Source organism: Epinephelus fuscoguttatus, linkage group LG20 (assembly GCF_011397635.1).
Source record: "Epinephelus fuscoguttatus linkage group LG20, E.fuscoguttatus.final_Chr_v1".
NCBI classification, from domain to species: domain Eukaryota; kingdom Metazoa; phylum Chordata; class Actinopteri; order Perciformes; family Serranidae; genus Epinephelus; species Epinephelus fuscoguttatus.
The window spans coordinates 18,834,322-18,854,456 of NC_064771.1; the positions used below are offsets into that span (position 1 = coordinate 18,834,322).

The 20,135-nt window shown below is 42.7% G+C and overlaps 2 protein-coding genes across 8 annotated transcripts in view; one reads left to right on the plus strand and one right to left on the minus strand.

Annotated features, from left to right (window-relative positions):
- sult1st6 (sulfotransferase family 1, cytosolic sulfotransferase 6) overlaps positions 1 to 4,528 on the plus strand; it is a 26,839-nt gene extending 22,311 nt beyond the window's left edge. For all 3 annotated transcript variants that reach the window (XM_049563703.1, XM_049563700.1, XM_049563702.1), the window contains exons 4-7: positions 23 to 149; positions 2,365 to 2,459; positions 2,534 to 2,714; positions 4,145 to 4,528. In XM_049563703.1, the coding sequence (XP_049419660.1) occupies positions 23 to 149; positions 2,365 to 2,459; positions 2,534 to 2,714; positions 4,145 to 4,257 (516 nt within the window). In that variant the 3' untranslated portion in view covers positions 4,258 to 4,528. The remainder of the gene's footprint in view (positions 1 to 22; positions 150 to 2,364; positions 2,460 to 2,533; positions 2,715 to 4,144) is intronic.
- Positions 1 to 19,945, minus strand: part of atp2a1l (ATPase sarcoplasmic/endoplasmic reticulum Ca2+ transporting 1, like) — a 20,409-nt gene extending 464 nt beyond the window's left edge. The window contains exons 1-25 of one of the 5 annotated variants that reach the window (XR_007448167.1): positions 19,668 to 19,945; positions 18,656 to 18,673; positions 18,229 to 18,311; positions 17,066 to 17,170; positions 16,114 to 16,252; positions 14,877 to 14,957; positions 14,694 to 14,779; positions 14,079 to 14,376; positions 13,806 to 13,972; positions 13,593 to 13,681; positions 13,389 to 13,491; positions 13,169 to 13,300; positions 12,692 to 12,808; positions 12,368 to 12,586; positions 12,166 to 12,277; positions 11,265 to 11,488; positions 10,926 to 11,146; positions 10,622 to 10,824; positions 10,446 to 10,531; positions 10,217 to 10,350; positions 9,999 to 10,116; positions 8,255 to 8,372; positions 2,514 to 2,622; positions 2,331 to 2,401; positions 362 to 477 (exon numbers count right to left, since the gene is read on the minus strand). Coding sequence is in view for 2 of the 5 variants with exons in the window: in XM_049563694.1 (XP_049419651.1) it covers positions 5,170 to 5,186; positions 8,255 to 8,372; positions 9,999 to 10,116; positions 10,217 to 10,350; positions 10,446 to 10,531; positions 10,622 to 10,824; positions 10,926 to 11,146; positions 11,265 to 11,488; positions 12,166 to 12,277; positions 12,368 to 12,586; positions 12,692 to 12,808; positions 13,169 to 13,300; positions 13,389 to 13,491; positions 13,593 to 13,681; positions 13,806 to 13,972; positions 14,079 to 14,376; positions 14,694 to 14,779; positions 14,877 to 14,957; positions 16,114 to 16,252; positions 17,066 to 17,170; positions 18,229 to 18,311; positions 18,656 to 18,673; positions 19,668 to 19,785 (2,988 nt within the window). In the remaining 3 variants the exon portion in view is untranslated. Of the gene's footprint in view, positions 1 to 361; positions 478 to 1,990; positions 2,402 to 2,513; positions 2,623 to 4,529; positions 5,187 to 7,880; positions 7,927 to 8,254; positions 8,373 to 9,998; positions 10,117 to 10,216; positions 10,351 to 10,445; positions 10,532 to 10,621; positions 10,825 to 10,925; positions 11,147 to 11,264; positions 11,489 to 12,165; positions 12,278 to 12,367; positions 12,587 to 12,691; positions 12,809 to 13,168; positions 13,301 to 13,388; positions 13,492 to 13,592; positions 13,682 to 13,805; positions 13,973 to 14,078; positions 14,377 to 14,693; positions 14,780 to 14,876; positions 14,958 to 16,113; positions 16,253 to 17,065; positions 17,171 to 18,228; positions 18,312 to 18,655; positions 18,674 to 19,667 lie in introns of those variants that run through there. The other 4 variants (XR_007448166.1, XR_007448165.1, XM_049563695.1 and 1 more) reach the window with 4 other exon arrangements.
- Between the last annotated feature and the right edge of the window lie 190 nt (positions 19,946 to 20,135).

Sequence of the window (20,135 nt, forward strand, 5' to 3'; positions counted from 1 at the left end):
TCCCTCTTGATTGTGTGTAAAGGTTATCTACATGGCACGCAATGCCAAAGACAACCTGGTGAGCTACTACCACTTTGACCGTATGAACCTGACCCAGCCTGAACCTGGACCCTGGGAGGGCTACATACCCAAGTTCATGCGAGGAGAGTGTACGTATTAAATCACATTCCTGGGTGTCATTTTACCTTTATTCAAACTGGTTGTTTCTGTTTGCACAAAGCTTCTAACTGAACTGAGATATTACAGCCACACTGGTACATTTGCCCACGCCACCAGCCAGAAGTTCTGATGTATTTTAAAGTATTTAAATATGATAAAGTGGCTGGTGACTTCTGTAATCCATGACACCTTAGAAGATTACCTCAGTGTTTTTCCCTGTGAGAACCTTATGCCTCAATGACCATAACAGGATTAACAGCACCCTGCGAGGCTGCAGAGTCAAGGTGATGCCAATCAGGAGAAAATGTTCCTTCAGACCTACAAAAGAATTTTAACTGGTTTATTTTTACACTTGATGTGTGGGGCAGGAGCTCATTGGAAGGCCCTTACATTCTTAAATTCAATGATACAGATAAGTACCAACCAGTCAGCTCTGTGTCAGCATTAGCTTCCCAAGGTTTGGTGCTGTTTTGAAACACTAGATGGCGTGTGGAGCCATTTTCAATCCATGAAATATCAGGTTTAAATGTGGTCATTAGTCACTGAATTTAATTTACAGCATTTTAGTGCTGTAATAAGAACATATTTTGGGTTGTCAAATTGTAAAAAAAAAAAAAAATCCCTTCAACTAGTGTGTAACTTACTGCAGCATGACACTTGTTTTGATGTTTCAGCTCTTTAATTCATCAGGAAGGTTGTTCTGATGGATTGTTAAAGCACTTCCTGTCCAGACAAGGGTTTCACAACATCTGGAACAATTTATTAACAACTTAAAACCATTTACAGATGGAGACCTTGTGGAATGTTGGAAAAAAATGTTTCTTGGCTGCATCTTAACAAAATCTTGCCACAGACATGAGCGCTCGGCAAAGTACCCAAAACTTCCTCTGTGGTAGTTCTGCTACAGGAGGTGTCTCCAGGAAGACATTTTGCTATACACATTCCACATTCATGACAGAAGAGACTTGATGATCACTGAAATTAGGTGGGGACAAAAGCGGATATATTGATATTGGTATCGGTTATTGGCCAAATTAGTTGTTTTATATCGGCAAAAAAAATCTAATATCCTGCATCCCTAACAAAGTGTCTTGTCCATAGCGATGAGAAGATTCAAAGCTGAAGCAGTTGTTGATCACTGCTGGCTGGTTAAAGGTTCAATGTGTAAGATTTAGGCGGATATGTTGTTTTCTTAAGTGTATAATCACATGAAAATAAGAATCATTGTGTCTTCATTACCTCAGAATGAACCATTGATATCTACATAGGGAGCAGGTCCTCCTCTAAGGAGATTGCCATGTTGCACTATGATGTTTCTACAGTGGCCCAGAACAGACAAACCAAACACTGACTCTAGATAGGGCCATTCGCTTTTAACGTCAGCCTCCACAATGAATAGAGATGGAAAAACGCTAATCTTTTAAACATGAAACTGCTTTAGTCAGTGTTTTTACCAGTTATAATCACCTGGTCCGTTTGTTTGGAGAGGAAGAGACCTCTGTGGATAATTTGGCTCCCAGTAAAAACCTCCTGAACCCTGAACACTTAAAGAATTCTATCAGGAAAAGTTCAGCTGGTTGCAATCTGCAACCTTCACCACTAGATGCCACTAAATCACCCAAATTCTAACACACTGGACTTTTAAGAGAAGTGGCTAGTCGGCAGTCGATGATGGTATAAAGTTGAGCGCGCATGATGAGCCTGCAGTGGCTTTAATCAATATTTTTATGGCAATGATGGTAGCATGACTACTTGTATGTGAAAGGTGTTTGTAGTGGTGAACCTACAGAAAATGATCACAGAGTCAGCCAACAAAACACATGAGGACATCTGCAATTATAAATGTTTAATAGGGGTTGTTGCACTAATCCATCAAGCTAGCAGCTGTAAATATTAACAGGTTGTTAATAAATAGATTTTGATCCAGATTCTCTGTAGCCCTGTCCCAGAAGATAAGTGGATTAACTGCTCGTCAGTGAGTCTTCTTGATGAATTAAAGAGCTCACTAGAGCCAGAGGGGTTTTTCACAATCTGGCAAACCAAAACTCACTGACTTATAATTGATCTATAATGATAAGTACATTCATTACGACTATACAAATATTTGTTACAACTTATAAACCCTTTAAATGTTGACATTAACCCTGTTATTGGACTGAGAGTAATGTTACCATGAAAGATGCTCAGAGAGTTTTGTCTCTACAGTGGCCTGGGGCTCCTGGTACGACCATGTGAAAGGTTACTGGGTGGAGAGAGAGAAGAAGAACATCCTTTACCTCTTCTATGAGGACATGAAAGAGGTACAGAGAACGTATGGACTCAGTATTACCAAAGCATATTCAATGTACTCTTACCATCATATCTACTTTTCCAGAATCCTCGGCGTGAAGTGGAGCGCATCATGAGGTACCTGGACTTGTCAGTGTCTGATAAGGTCATCAGCCGGATTGTGGAGCTCACATCCTTTAAGAACATGAAGGAGAACCCGATGACCAACTATTCCTGCATCCCAACACCTGTGTTTGATCACTCCATCTCCCCCTTCATGAGAAAAGGTGCATCAGTCTGCTCCTGGTCTGGTCCAGAAGGAAGATATTGATCAAAATTAGTACAAATGAGCAGAGCAGGACATGTACCAATTCTAAAGCCAGAGCACCATGAATATCTCATGATGTATTGCAGTTAAATCAACAGTATAAGCTTCACAAAGACAGAACACACTGCTCTTTGTCCTTCACATTATACTGTATAGTGGCGCCCCCTAGAGGTTCCTGGATTTTGTTTTTGCTTTGCTTCTGTTTTCTTCTCCTTTTTCGATAATATTTCAAGCTAAATACCCCAAATCTCCTCAAATGTGAAGATTCTGAGCATTTTTTATTTTTATTTTTTACAGTTTTCTGAAATTTCATTTATAACTAATCAGCCAGAAAAATGTATCGTTAGTTACGGCTCTACTGTTCAACAATAGATGCTTTTAGGGAAAATAATTTAAAGGGTAAGTTCAGTATTTTCCAACCTGGGGTCTCATTTATAAATACTGCGTACGCACAAAACGAGGCCTGAAAGAGGCATACACCACTTCCCACACAAAAGCTGTGATCTATAAAAACAGACTTCATAGGAGAAACTTTGACCTGTGCTTACAAACATTTTGGAGATGGGATAATGGCAATGCAGATGGTGAGGTGGAAGCCTGATTGTAGAAACTGTCGAATATTTTTGGTGTGCACACCACTTTTGGCTGTTTAACTTACTAATAGGAAAAATTCTGGAGCCTGGTCCAGTATCCAATGAGAAATAGGCTGCGCCCTGCACTGTCAATTTACATCTACTAAAAGTGCTGTTTTTTGCCACTGACAGGCTCAGATTATTATTCTGAAACAGCACCGAAATCACTATCGCCAAGCCAAACGGACTTCACTTAAATAAACAGTAATGTTATGGTAGTAAAACAAACTTCATTTAAAGGTGGCAGACATAAAATAAAACTCACAGCAGGTGTCCAACAATCACCAGTTTTGGATTGGTTGAAATCAACCCCATAATTCACCCAGTTAGATGTGAAAATAAATATGCTAGCTCTATACGCGTTAAAGTTACTGTTTATTTAAGTGGAGTCTGGTGGGTTTGGCGATAACGATTTTGGGGCTGTTTCTGGTTAAACAAACAGGTCTATCTCTGTAGGGATCCTATGCATTATGCTGTAAGACACTCATAATAACAGTGTGAGCCTGTCAGTGGCAAAAAGGAAATTTTAGTGGATGGGATTACACTACAGCCTGTTTTGCCATTGTTGGTTGCAGCCCTCTTGCTATACTGGACCAATTTCAAAAATGGCTCTTCCAAATATTCACTTAGACACAAAAACATACTAAAGTTGGGTCCAGGATGGAAAATATTTCAGTTATCTTCCAAGAACTTGCTTCTAGTTATTGATGAATAAATCTAACACCGTCGTATCTTCTTCTGCATTTCCTGTTTACAGGTGAAGTAGGTGATTGGAGAAACCATTTCACACCTGAGCAATCGAAGACGTTTGATGAAGATTATGAAAAGCAAATGAAGGATGTCAACATACCGTTCAGGACCCTCATCTAACCGATTTTGGGTTTCCAAACTAATGCAGCTCTTCAAACCAAAGACCGATGAAACAAAGGCCAGTGAATCAGAGACCGATGAACTGACACTGTGCAGCACTCAGAAGGCAGAAATACAGTCAGAAAATCTGACATGTGCTTAACACCAAATCAAAAACATAAATTAAATGAAATTGAGCGTGGATGTTAAACACTGTAATCACTGCGCCTCCTGATGGAAACCATCCAAATGTACATTTAAAGGATCAATAAAAATGTGCTCCACGATACAAGTGAGTTGGTAGTCATCACTTTATTGCAGCTTATCACGTAAACAATATATAAGACCAAAAGTGTTGTGACTGAGTGGACATGCCCATTTAATGTCATGAGACCTCCACCAGAGTCTGCTGACCGCATGGAGCTTATAGAGAGCGCTGGCAGCTGGAGGCATGTGGTTTTTCTGCCCATATGAAGTCATTTTGCAACCCTAAACCACACTGTACAGAGCCCAGCCAAAGCAGGGAGGCTGCACGAGACACGAGCAACAAAGACTAGAATAAAAGTAATGAGCTGGAAAGTCAATCATATGAAAATGGACAGAGGACACAAAAACACAACAGCTGAGAATATCCAAGTTTAACAAAAAAAAATCACTTTTAATACATACTTTATTTCTGAGAATAAAATCTTAAATATTTGAATACTTTATCAGCAAAGATACTTCCCGTCATTTACTCAAATCTCCTTCCTTATATAGAGGCTATGTTTATGTAGAGTTTTTTTGAAAAGTTTTTTGTTTGTTTTTTTTTTTGTCAGTTTTTCCATGTTTTCTCCTCTCTCTTCTATTGGTTGGCTCGCTATGGCTACTTGATCTTCTCTCTCTTCTCCGCCTCATCCTCTCCAACCCTTAAGATCCTCTTCTTCTACATCTCTATTTAGCTTCTGTACCTGGTAAAGAGAAAATGGAAAATCAGGGAGGGAAAGGACTTTTGGGCAACAATGGAAAGCGACGCAAACGACAAATCAGACAGAACAAAACTTAAACTACCTATGCAGACAAACATGATCGCTACTGAGTCAAGGCGCCTTCTCGCTAAGAAAGCATGACGTAATCTATGAGACAACAGCTCACTTCAGAGTGATTTATTTTTGACATCAAATCCAATGAAAGCAGCAAGCAAACTAAGTTTCTACTCAAGCCATTTTGCCCAAACAGCATATCAATCCTATTTAAAAATTCTCAACACTTAAGGGTATCTACAGATATCAGACACTTAAATGAAATACTTCTTAAGATCATTTTATTATCAAATTTAAAACAGATTTTTGGACAAATCTTTTTCTTATTCAAGTTTTGCAGCAAAGAATAAAGCGAAGTAATATGTATGTAGTCCCATGCAGAGGTAGGTTTTAAGAAGAATATGGATATAAGAGTGAGAGTTCGCTTAATCTACATTTTGCCAACAGGTCAATGCAAATATAAAGTAAAATGTTTGTGGCAATTAAACCCTCACAAATTCAAATTTAAGACTATTTAATTACTTTTAAGGTCCAACATTTTTAACATTAAATTTGAGATATTTTTAAGACTATTTTTAAGACCCTCCATTTTGTAAAACATCTTTATCAGTCCTCACATTTAATAATCATAAGCAGTGTGTGAACATTTGAAATGGTTTCTAACACATTATAGTGTGGTTATAAGTGGATAAACAGATATTTTAAGTCGTAGATTTCACAGACCACTAATTCAACTGTGATCTGTTGGGGTTTTGTTTTTTTTGGCATTTGGTGTGCAGTGTACTTGTTGGGACGATTTGGTCCCTATATTTGGCTGCAAACTGAGTCCTCCTTGCTATTACGTTGCTCTCAGGAACAAGCAGCTGCACACCCAGACCCAGGGTGAGTCAGTATGAGATGGAGGCAGCTCCCCAGAGGAAGCCAGGCTTTTCCCAGTCGGGCTTTGAGAAATTGTTATTTTGTGTGTTCTGTTTAGAAGTGGTGAATTCACAGCTCACAGTAACTTCAGGTCTAGTCTGCAGGATTTAGTGGCACCTGGTGGCTGAGTTTGCAGATGTCAACCAACTGAAACTGCTCCCATGTGTCAAAGGTGTAAGTGAAGGCCCTATGTAGTGCCAGAGTTGGACTTGTCTGCTCTGAACTACTGTAGAAACAACAGGGTGGATTTCACTGAAGACGACCCGCTATATGTAGATATAAACAGCTCATTCTAAGGTCATGAAAACACAACGGTTCTTATCTTCAGGTGATTATAAACTGATGAAAACAATTTATATTATATTATATTCATTCATTCATTTTCTAACCGCTTCATCCTCTTGAGGGTCGCGGGGGGGCTGGAGCCTATCCCAGCTGACATCGGGCGAGACAGACAACCATTCACGCTCACATTCACACCTATGGACAATTTAGAGTTATCAATTAACCTAGTCCCCAATCTGCATGTCTTTGGACTGTGGGAGGAGTGCCCGGAGAGAACCCACGCTGACACGGGGAGAACATGCAAGCTCCGCACAGAGGGGCATATATATATATATAAATATAAAAAATATATTATATTTCTGCCAATATATTTTACACATCCTGTCCTAAGTCTTACACATTGGATCTTTAATACAAAACAAAAACAAAAATTCTGGCTTTTGTTTGACATCTAGTAAAAAATGTTGCTGCACATTTCTGATCTGTTTTTGTGTAGATAGCTCACATGAACTCGAAGGGCTAACTAGGCTTGTTTGCCATATTACTAAAACATCACCGTCACCCTGAACGAGCCCTGTTCAAACTCTCAAACTAGATGGAAAAAAAGAAATCAATAGTTGAAAATTCTCACTGAACAGCCAAATTCAATTTGACAGACATAATTCTGAGTTAGGTGCAACCCTATTGTATAGTATTTTCAACAATTATAACTTCTCATATTAAAACATTTCCTGTACAATTACATCTGAGTAATATTATATTATCATTCATTATCTGCTTATATATCATCATCCTGTTAAGAGTTAAATCTGTTGATAACAATGTCAATTAACACTGTTAAAGACCTTACATCTGCTCACAACTACATTGTAGTGCATTATAAACTATTATTGTTTAAATACTGCTCCTACTGAGGAGGATTAAAATCAAGTGTTGCTGAAGGCTTTTTGTTGTACACCAACAATATTAAGCTTTTTTGCAAAACTTGTATCACAACAGGCACTGGTCCCACTCCTACCTACAAACAGAAACAACCCAAAAAACGCTGAAACGCCAACACTTACAGCCGTTCAGAGGTGACTGACTCACCGTCTGAGGCATCTCATGAGCCGCTACAAACACAGAGCTCAGAGGAGGACATCAGATACAGAAAGTAGCACTCACTCAGGGATCTCCCTGTTCATTAGTCATCGTGTCACCTTGTCAGTTTTGACAGATTCACTTTTTTATCATATCATAAGGTAGTAGGAAGAAGCCAGAGGTCCACACCAATAGGAGTGTGGCAATACACAAACTAGACACCACCGAGGACTGATCTGCATAAGAGCAGGAACATGCGCAATACAGCGAAAAATACACCAACATGCACATAAACTACAGACACAGTGATAGCCAGTGGAAGTTCTAGTCGTGGAGTACCTTGCTTTAGTTACAGGCTAATGGTGGTGGCTTGACTGAATTTACACTGGAAATCAACAAGGGTTAAGTGAGTTAATGGTGAGGGAGAGATGGAATTAGGCAGGTTAAAAGAGACATTGTCAAATGTGATGAATTTGTAAACAGATGAAGAGATGATGTGATAAAAATGAGATGACAGTACAGGATGAAGAAGGATTACACTTAGTTCAAACATTAATGAATATTTAATGAAAAAACACAACAGTATTAATACATTTAAAAAATATTCAAGCTTGTCAAAAGAGATTGAATTGTTTTAGAAAATAAGGTAAATATTAATGTGTAGATATATTTATATGTTAGAGTGAATGCGCAAAAAATGCAAGGGTACTTACACTCAACGTAGTTGCGGGCAATGAACTTCAGCACCTCATCAATGGCGATGACGGGGAAGGAAAGCTTCAAGACTACCAACCACTGGTCGAGGTTCAGATGAGTCAACTTGAAGACCATCTGGGGGGGCAAAAGAGCGGGAGTCAGAACTGTTGGGAAACTACGGCTGAGAGCAACTACGACAAAAACTAGTGGAGGAGACTTCAGAATAATTCCTACAACTGGGAGATTTACAGACGCAGCTCTTAAAGGACAACTTCAGTATTTTTCAACCTGGGCTCTATTTCCCCATGTGTATGTGTGCGTATGATTCATGGGTACCACTCGTTCTAAAATTGGTTCAGTATTGAGGCGTGAAACAAGCTAAATCAGTAAAGGGGGCAAATGCGTCCTGTATAAAAGTGCTTTTTTTCGCCACTGACCGGTTCAGATCGCCAGTGTCATCTCTGTAGATAGCATATTGTAGTGGCCCTGGGGCAGTGGTGAGTGTGAATGAGTGGAGTCAGCTGTCAGTCAGTGTTGGAGCAGAGAGGGGGAGGGCGGCCCCACTGGGTACTGTAAGTGAGTATGTGTGTATGAAGTGTGTGTGTTAGCCTACGCTAGAAGAGTCAGAGTTTGGGACGGAGTCTTTTACGTGCTATCCCCTGGGAGTTTTTGGAGTGCTCAAATAAACAGGCCTTTTTCCCGAACACAAGAACACGATGTCGCGCAACACCCCGTAACGTTACAGCTTTCACAGGCTGCCTTTGTTGGACGGCGAGATGCTGAAGTTGTGGCTAGTTGTGCTACAAAATGGATGCTAACACTCCTCTCCAGACACTGCACCTTGCAGACCATCGAGTCTGCAGTGCTCACTTCTTCCAAGATGACTACTGCCAGCCGAAGAAGAGAAGACATACAATCCTGAAACACCTCTTCCTCAAGAGAATGGCTGTCCCACGAGTAGAGAGAGCTACAGACACAGTGGAGCAAAGCTCGTGACATCACACAGCCCAGAGATAAGGGAAAGGCTAGTATGCTATTTACAGAGATAACACTGGCAATCTGAACCGGTCAGTGGCGAAAAAACGCACACTTTACACACACATACTCACTTACAGTACCCAGTGGGGTAGCCCTCCCCCTCTCTGCTCCAACACTGACTGACAGCTGACTCCACTCATAGCACTCATAGCCCAGGTTGAAAAATACCGAAGTTGTCCTTTGACGCCCCGACACACCAAGCTGACATCAAAGAGCGAGAGGTGAAGAAGGCCATGTGTTGCCTCATCTCACATCACCTGTGTTTTGGCCACAAAGTTGCACCTGAACAAACCGCAAACACAACAGCCAATGGCCAACTAGCAGGTATGTTCTGCACCTGCGTGAGAGTAAATAACTCTCTGTAGCAGAGCACAGAGCAGCGGAAGTCTGACAGGATGGATACAAGGTGCTGCTTAGCAGTTAGCACATCAACATCACAACCCAGTGTCGGAAGACCAAAGAATATTTACGAACAATAGCACAAAAAGTTTGTTTCGATCTCACTCCCTCTTGACTTAAGCTGAAGTTTGCTTTCCTCACTTCCATTTCTCTTCGTAACCACTGAGCTACACTGTAAATCGGAGTAATTTCATTCACCAGCGAGCTCCGCCAGCTCGAAAAACTACCGACAAGGGGCGTGTAGTGCCAATGGTGCAGAACACACTGCAAAAACTAGGGTCAACATTGACCGCCGGCTGACTGTCGGGTGGGTGGCTGACTTACGGGCAGAGGGTCGACATAGATGATCATGAAGTGCAGGGACATGGAGAGGGTCATAGCGGCGAGCAGCCAGAAGTTGCTCCATGGAGGCATGCGCACCAGAGACTGATTCTCAGACAAGCTTGAAAAAGAAAAAAATGAGAATGAAAATGAGAACGTGTCACCTGAGGAAACAACTGGAGCCATTATGAAATGTGTCATCATCACATCTGGAGAGTTACCTGTTGAGGGCGTTGCACATCTCGATGGTGACCAGCACAGACAGGGCCATGGTCATGGGAGGAGCAGCCTCAAAGATCTCACACTCGACGCCAGCGAAGTGCTCGTTTTCTTCCTCGCACTGCATGAAGTGGGACTGTACAGAAGAGGTGAGGTTAGTAAGTGTGTGTGTGTGTGTGTGTGTCTGTGTGTCTGTGTGTGAAAAAGAGCATGAAAGAGAGAATTACTTACCAGCTGGTAGTAGGTGACACCGGGGCCCTCATCATCATAGAGGAACCAATAGGCAGCACCTCCAACAGTGGCGGCACCGACGTATCCTGTTAGAACAAGTGAACAGCGTCAGTGTAGGCGATGGTTTTTCCTGCCTTTAAACAAAATCCAAACATAATGTCCAAAGTCCTACATACCACCAATAGCCATGTATCTGAAGAACAGCCAGCCAGAGATCAGGGGCTCCTTGGGGGAACGTGGGGGCTTGCCCATGATGTCCAGATCAGGGGGGTTGAAGCCCAGAGCGGTGGCGGGCAGACCGTCAGTAACCAGGTTGACCCACAGCAGCTGGACAGGGATCAGAGCCTCGGGCAGACCCAGGGCAGCAGTTAGGAAGATACTGATAGAATAAAAAAGGAAATAATAAAACACATGGAAGGTCAAGTGTAGCCAGAGACAGAAAGGGTGTGGATTACAGTGCCTGTTGCGTAAGCCACTCACCAGACGACCTCACCAACGTTGGAGGAGATGAGGTAGCGGATGAACTGCTTCATGTTGTTGTAGATAGCTCTGCCCTCCTCAACAGCAGCCACAATGGAAGAGAAGTTGTCGTCAGCAAGTACCATCTCAGAGGCACTCTTGGCAACGGCAGTGCCAGAGCCCATGGCGATGCCGATCTCGGCCTTCTTCAGGGCAGGGGCATCGTTCACACCATCACCAGTCTGTGGTGGGTGGAAGGGAAGCATGAATTACACAAATGTACAGACATAACATGGACATGCTGTAAATACTGAACACAAAACCACAAAGACAAGTACTCTGATGCAGCTGCGCTCTCACCATAGCAGTAATGTCATCATAACCCTGCAGGTACTCCACAATCTTGGACTTGTGGGATGGCTCCACACGGGCGAAGCAGCAAGCCCTACGCACAGCCTCGGACTGTTCGTGGAGGGGCAGATCGTCAAACTCACGTCCGGTGTAGGCCCTGCCCTCAACATCCTCCTCCTCAGTGAAGATGCCAATGCGACGGCAGATAGCGATAGCGGTTCCCTTGTTGTCACCTGAAATATGGAGAAGGAGAAGTTTGGAGGGGAGTGGATAGAGTTGTTTTAAATTCTGTATACTGTAGATACGGTAGAACGGTGACAGTGAATGTTTGAACAAATACACTACACACAAGAAGAACTTTATATAAAAGTAGGGATGTACGTGTGTTTACATTTAGATAACAGATTCTCCCTGTAAGAGCACATTATATATTAGGTTATATTTGGTCAGTTGGTCAGTTGGTTGTTGGATATGCTCCTTTCTGACCAAATTCACATTGGTCGCTGCTGTTACTTTCAAAGGCCATGTGTCTACCAAAATGTTTTTTCCAACTTGAAAATGGCAGTTGTTGTTTTTTAGCACTTCCACAAGTATGTGATGGTTGGTATTTGTCCTGCCCCTCCTCCACTGTGATTGGACGGCTGGGTAAAAAGTGACAGTGACTAGCGCAGCATTTTATCCAAAGTTAAGTCTCTTTTTTTTTAACAGACGCGTGAATGTCAAGTTCTGTAACACTTTATTGGACACACAACACTACCAGGGATAACATGCAGATGTTTTTCCCCCCTTGACCGATCAATTGCTTGAGGAGTAAGTAGAATTTCAGTCAACCAAGATGTTGAGTCTGGTTGAGTACAGTCTTAATCAATACATTTCTGTATCTGTAATTCATCCCACCCATAATACTAACCAGTGATCATAATGACACGGATTCCAGCAGCTTTGCACAGCTCAATGGAGCCAGTGACCTCCTTGCGAGGGGGATCCAGCATACCCACGCAGCCAACAAAGGTCAGGTCAGTCTGAGGAGAGAAGGGCAAATGGAGTCATTCAATAGAAGTTTTCATGTTCGTCACAGCTGCGCCCACACATCTCAGTATCGAAGTTCTCACCTCATAATCCATAAACTTGGTTGAGTCCTCGAGGTTCATCTCGTCCAGCTTCAGTGGGCTGTCACGGGTGGCCAGGGCCAGGCAACGCAGGGTGTCACGGCCGGTACCCCAGTCCCTGATCACAGTCATGATCTTCTCCTTGATGGCGTTGGTCAGGGGCACGCGGGTGGTGCCAACACGCACATATGTGCACCTGTCAATCACACCCTCAGGGGCGCCCTGTGGAGAGAGCAGTAGGATAATTTTATGTTAGGTTGAATGCTACACTGTCAGAGCGCTGGCTTCTGACCAAACGCTGTGAGAAGGAAGACAGACGCAACTTGCCTTCACAAACATCTTGGCACCACCATCACCCTTGGTGGGAGTGCAGTACACGGACATGGACTTCCTGTCACGGGAGAACTCCAGAGTGACGTTCTTCCTCATGAGCTGTTTGATCACCTGTTGGATGAAAGGGGTTTTTATTAGATCGTATCATTAGATAACCTGTTATTATTATTATTTACCTTCTCTCTGATGTAATAAATTACAATTAGCTGTGGATATAATTTTGGATAAACCAGAGTTCTAGTTTTAAATTCAAATATATTATAAGATGAAACATATTACCGGGGGCGCCCTGAACAAATTTGCCTAGGGCTCCAAAAATGCTAGAGCCGGCCCTGTACTCACTGTTCGTGTGTTGCTTTGTTAGTGTTTTGTCTTTTGTCTTACAGTTAAAATTCAAAAAAGGGCAAAAACAACAAACAATAAGAAAATGAATTATCCTCAACATGTAGCAAATAGCAGGAGAAAACTTACTGAGCAGCAAGCGTTGGCTCTCTCAATCCTGGACAAGCTCTTCACGTTGGTGTTGAACACGTTCATCTTCTCAACCAGGCAGGACAGGGCGGTCTCAGTGGCCTCACCGACCTTCTCATAGATCTTCTTGGCCTGAAGAAAAGGAAAGAAATGTGTTTAAACTGTGGAAGGTCGTGAGGTTTCAGTGTATGAAATGCGCTGCATGACTTTATTACTTTACCTCGTTGTAGTCCAGAGAGGAGTCGTTGCACAGGGCACAGATGGTAGCCAGCTCAACAAGTCCGTCGTAAATGCTGCAGTTCACCTTGGCACCTCCCTGGGAACTGAAAAAGAAAGAAATAATTAGATATAAATGTTTATAAATGTTTTCATGGGCTTGTTAATGAATGCCTGATTTGGAACCCAAAAAAAAAAATCAACTTACACCTCGCCCTCGGGGGTGTACTTGGAGCCAGAGATATCGAATGCATCAAGGTCAACGTGTTCACCTTCAACGCTCTTGACAATGAACATCTGTGGTGTAGAAAACAAAGACAGTTTTAACTGGGTCCGAAGTAGGCTAGGGTTTGTAGATAAACAGTCGAAAACAACTCAGTTTCCTTTTTGAGTTTGAAAAAAAAAAAAAAGTTTCCCTCACCTTGGTCACACACATCTGGTTGGTGGTGAGGGTGCCAGTCTTGTCGGAGCAGATAACGGAGGTGCAGCCCAGGGTCTCCACAGAGGGCAGGCTTCTGACGATGGCGTTCTTCTTGGCCATACGGCGGGTACCAAGGGCCAGGCAGGTGGTGATGACGGCGGGCAGACCTGAGAGACATTGGTGAAAACTGTGAGTGTGATGAAGACACTGCGGAGGAACAAACAGCCCTCTCACACTCTCACTCCATCTGGTCTCATGACATGCTTCCCTCACCCTCGGGGATGGCAGCCACAGCCAGAGCAACAGCGATCTTGAAGTAGTAGACAGCACCACGGATCCATGAGCCTCCGTGGACGGGGTCGTTGAAGTGGCCAATGTTGATGGCCCACACGGCGACGCAGATCAGGGAGATGACCTTGGACAGCTGCTCACCAAACTCGTCCAGCTTGGCCTGCAGAGGAGTCTTCTCCTGCTCGGTGGCAGCCATCTGGTCACGGATCTTACCGATCTCAGTGGAGACTCCGGTGGCAACAGCAACACCAATGGCCTTGCCGGCAGCGATGTTAGTGCCCTGCAGAGCAGAGAAGCAGAAAAAGGTAAAAGATTTTGTCGAATCGCCAGTCCAAAACCCAAAGACTCTTCATTTACTATTATTACTAACAAATAAAGGCACCAAATTCTCACATTTAAGAAGCGAGAATCAGCAGCATCAACAGTTGTTTTACATTTTTGCTTGAGAAATGACCAAAACAAGTGATTGATCAGCAAAATAGTTGGCGACTGATACTAATCTATTAATCGACTAATCGTTCAGCTCTAATAAGAAGAAACAGGAAAAATCTTGAAACACAGTAAAGAAAAATACATTGATGTTGATAAGGCGCTTACAGAGAAAAGCATGTTCTTCTTGTCCTGGTTGACAGCTCTGGGGTCGGGCACAGCCTCAGTGTGCTTGATCACACTGACGGACTCACCTGAGAGAGAAAACAGACAATCAACTCAGTAATAAGCCAGCAGAGTTGGGACAGAGAAACACATCTTCTGTAGAGTGAAAGTTTCCTCAAAGTTTACCAGTAAGGATGGACTGGTCAACACGCAGGGTGGTGGACTTGATGGAAACAATCCTGATGTCAGCGGGAACTTTGTCACCAACTGTTGGGAATCACAAACCAGTCTTCATTAAAATTAAATTGTCATAGAACAGTTTTCGTATTTACATTAAACATAAAATAAACACAGCTGGTAACTATATATATATTAATTATATTAAACAAATTGTCGGTTCTTGGTCTGAAGATGTACGCTCACTGTTTTGCAGCTCTGAGTTTAGTGATGCTTTTTTTTAATAATGAAAAGCTCAATATTGGTTTGTTAAGAAAATCTGTGTTTTGTTACAACGATGGAAAAGAGAATTATGTTGTATATACTTTGTCTAAAAAGCAAAGATCTCTATGTGCTCATCTGAGATCTGGTATATTACCTTCTACTGTTGAAAGTGGACAGTATTTTAATCTAGAAGAAGAAAAGCAGATCGGTCCAATGTACTGCTCAAACAATATAGAAAATGAGTTTCATTTTATTTTCTACTGCCCTTTAATTATGAACTGCGCAGTGCTTTGTTTGATGGGAAAAGGGTGAGTATTGATTTTGTAAACATGGAAGATGTACAAAGACTTAGATGGCTGTTCACATTTGAGACACATAGATTGGCCAATTATCTGGGTAAGGCGTGCGAGAGGAGAACGGGGGCTCCTTGTTTGAGCAGTTGCAGTTTGTTAGTGTTTCTTTTCTTCTTCTTTTCAAGGGCCAAAGGCATGACTGCTGAATGAATGAATGAAATGTATTGCCCACCCACCAATTACATCCCTAACTGAAAAATAATTAAACAAATGTTCACATTTATGGTCAAAGAGATTCTAAACTTAGAGCCAAATGCTCAGAGTAATGGGGAGGGGCAGCGAGAGAGGCAACAGGTGTACACTGACAAATGAACAGAAGTGGGCCGTAGCAGTGAGGGGAGAAGAGGTGCGGCAGGTGCTAGTACGGGTATTTATACTCATGATTTTGCTTTCCCTCAGTCAGCATGTTTTCACAGCAGTGCTGCTCATGTTGCTTTAAAAAGACACGAGGCTCTGCTATCAGGTTTTACCCAAATTCTTTCTTTACCTCAACAGAAATATGAAGAAACCCACTGGATCTTTGTTGTATCTTCTCACAGAAATTTGACACAGACTGTGATATTACAGATCAGGCTGACAGACTGGGGTTCTGCTCTTTAAGAATGATCAACAGTCATGACATTTCTTACCAGACACCTCCACAATGTCTCCGGGGACAATTTCTCTGGCCTTGATCCTCTGCACACTCTTTCTGTCAGAGCGATAAACCTTGCCCATCTCAGGCTCGTACTCCTTGAGAGCCTCGATGGCATCTTCAGCATTACGCTCCTGTGGCACACATACAAAGACACAGTCAGCTAAAACGAAAACACAAACACACATTTACAACTTTTGAGTCACACTCTAACAGTCATCAATAAACTCATGTCAGCACGCCTGTTTATCCTTGCGTAAATGTAATCCATACTCATGGTGTCCTTGGTCTGGCACTTGCAGTGTCCTCCAGTAGGCTTTGAGTCATTACACAAAGCACTTACGCACTGATACACAGCTACTGATGACACATGAGTAGGTCAAATCTATGACCTGATGTTTGCCATGTATTGTTATGGCAGTTATTTTTCAAATAAACACCAATTACTGAGTGGACAGTGGTGCATGGATCTATGTTTATATGCATAATCTCAGGGAGCGTGCAATGAGAAAGTACATGCTGAGTTAAGAGATATTTAGAGCGATAAAATCTTGCAATGAAACAAGAACGAAGCAGCTGATTTTGACACTTGGCGGGGATGTGATGTTCCCGTGGTGACTGATGCCCGACAGCAGTGTCAGTTACTTACTGGCATGCATGTAGAAGAGCATGACTTGCATAATGCAAATCATCCATCGCCTATTTGGTGAACATATCGTATTTTTCTTCTTGAATTACGTGAATAATATTGTTTATTTGAGATTTACTCGATGTTGTAACAGCAACTTTGGAGCACACGCCAGCTATTTTGAGTTTAAAAGTTGTAAAAGTTGAGCAACCACATCTGGGTATAAAAACATGGCAGTAACTGGAGCCTGTGTACTTTCTGTCATCATTGCAATGGATATGTGTGATTGCTCAACGTGCCGCTGGGCCTCGTCACTGACCTGCCACACTCCAACAACGGCGTTAGCGATGAGGATAAGAAGGATGACGAAGGGCTCCACGAAGGCGGTGACGGTCTCTTCACCTTCCTCAAACCAGGCCAGCACCTGAGGTCAGAGTGGTAGAGGGCAAATCAGTGATGGCGTGTGAGCACAGGACAGGAGACAACAGTGACAGCAGGCGTGTGGAATAGCACGCAAATACGTATTAATGTGCTTTAAATGGACAATTAACATTTAGATTGTACCTGAAAGAAAAAATTGATGGCAGCTTTATAACCTTGTTATGCATGATGATTGATGATGGTTTTAAAAGCTTGATTATACAGGCCATTTTATGACTTGGTATACTTTTAAATCAGTTCCTTTTTTTCCCGGTGTTGACGCCTGTTATTTTGATAACATATCTGCATGTCATAACATGATTACATAATCCTCATTAATTTGATCTCAGTGTCCCATAACTCCTTGCTCCTTCTGACTTCAACACTCTCTCTGTGGAGGCCCTTCGTTCCTTCCTTCAGGCCTGACCTTTCCCGAAGGATTCAGTTTCTCTCCTTAGCTTGGGGCTTTCTTAAAATAAACCCTTACCCCTCAGCCCCCCTAGACTTCTCTGACCCCCATCTCTCACTGGCTCCTCAATATTCGCCTTCTAAGGCCATCATGACAGCTGCCCAAAGGGGTGAAAGCTGGGTGCGGGAATTAATACACCTCATACAAGCCCTTGCAATCTGTCTCCCTCCTCTCAAGTTGTCGTCCTCAAAAATACACGGAGGGGTGGAGGGACATGGAGGGGGATAAGAGGTCATCTGGACAAAGTGACCAGGCAGAAACTATCAACTGCAGCATGCTTGTTTACTCGCAGTTTGTTTGATGGGGTCTAAAGTTATATGGCCTGTTTTCAAGGTGGCAATCAAGAAGGCCCCAAAGATTAATGTGCCAAAAATGTAAAAGAGAGAAGCACAAGTTTAATCCTCTTAATGAGAGTTGTGAAAGTATGCACCTGTTTTTCTTTCACAGATAAAAGTTGAGTGTCTGATCCCACGTGGTGCCAGTGTCACGTGGACTTTGTAGCTACTATTATGAGTACTACAAATACTACTGCTGTTACCTACTGCAGTTTACAATTACTGACATGTTTAAAAAAAAAAGACTTGTTTACTTACAAAAGAGATGCAGGCAGCCAGCAGCAGGATCCTGACGAGCAAGTCCTCAAACTGCTCAATGATCAGCTCCCAGATGCTCTTACCTGAGAGAGACAGACAGAGACAGACAGGGATATAAATTAATGAATAATTATCACAAAATATAAACGTGATGACTGAAATATGCAAATGAAAGGTGCAAAGGAAAGTGTTTTCAGTGTATAAACGATGGATTTCAGGTCTTTGTTGCTAAAGATGACAATCAAAATGTAATACACATTTCCAGTACAGTGCTATCAGTGTGTGGGCATCACCTGTATGCAACATTATAACAACCCTTCTGTGGACGAGGGGCTTTTTTTTAATATTAATGATGGGTCAAATCAGGTGTCTGGAAGTTCTCATTCAGATTTACACATTTTATTTGTGTGGCTGGATAAACACTTACCCTCCTCAGCTGGCAGCTCTGGAGTTGGACACAAAGGTGAAGGAGGACAAAGGTTGTGGAGACAGAAAGACAGGACAATTGATGATTAATATACAGGAAAGAAACATGGCGTTCATCAAGGAAACATTTTCAACAACACTTCAACAAACTAAATGTGGCCTCAAGATCTTTGGTTTCTTAAACTTTCACCTTTTCAAAAACCTATGTGTTTTATGCTTAGAGACTGCAAGTGCTGTACCGAGATGCCTGAAATTAAAAAGCCATTGTTCTGTGTTTGATATTGAATCAGCTTTGACTTGTAACCTCGGCCTGCTGAAAACCTCACTGCAATGGCTGGTCGCTTTATAAATTCCTTAACTTGTAAACAAAGTATAATATTCTGTTTAATGGCAGCTGACTAAAATGCTCCGAAGCAACCGAAACATCACTGTGAAAATAAGAATTCTTTTAGATATAATACCCTACTACAGTTTTCTAATTTGCCATTCCACTGGTTATTGATCAGCAATCATATCACGGATCATTTAGCCGTAAGCCATCTAAGGACCTCCCCTTTCTACCCGGCCTAAAATTATCCGTCTCTCCTGTTAACGCCCGCCCCATATATCACCCAGGAAGCTTCTTGAGCCATCACCTGTCTCTCTCGCTCTCCAGCCATCTTCTTTGGCTATCTTTAAATAGCTCTTCAAAGCCCTCAAAGTCTCTGCTTCTCAGTGTCTCTGCATTTCTACCAGCTGTTGCAACTCCTCTCTAAAAAAGCATCACATGCAAAATCTCAACCCAGCCCGACACAACAAGTATATCTCATCTCCACTGGTGTTGACTCAGGAGAATCCCTCCGGAAACTACCCGAGGAAGTTTACTTTGAAGAATATTTTAATGCAAACACTCAGATATTTCTTTAACTGTGAAGTGAGAGATTTCTCTTTGTGGCCTAGTTGCCAAACAGTGACTTTGTGAGTCTTTCCTCTTTCAGTAGGCCTCCCACCCCATCCCTGACACCCACACTCACCATTGAACCCATACTTTTCCAGGTTCTTCTTGAACTGGTCGGGAGTGAGACCACTGTTCTCGTTCACTCCGAAGTAAGCCAGGCATTCTGCCGGGACCTTTGTGTGTGCGTTCTCCATCCTCTCAGGATAGACAAGGGATTGCCCGTCTAACCGTGCCTATCCACGCTCTTCTACCTCTTAGGTGTTCGCTGCAGTTTTTACCCTTGTTCCACCACCCGCGCCTAGAAGTGTGGCACCCTCCAATTCAGGAGTGCTGGACTGACAGAAAGAGCGAATAACCGCATGCACGTTCAGGGTTTTATACCACCAAAGGGCTCAGGATTGGTGGACACCCCGCTGACACACGCCTCCAAATTCCAGCATGGGAGGGCATGGTGGGGGGGGCGCGGGTGGGGCTCGAGGTGGAGCAATAGGGAGGTGGGATGGTGGACTTGGACAGGAACTGTGGACAAGGCTTGGATTTGGAA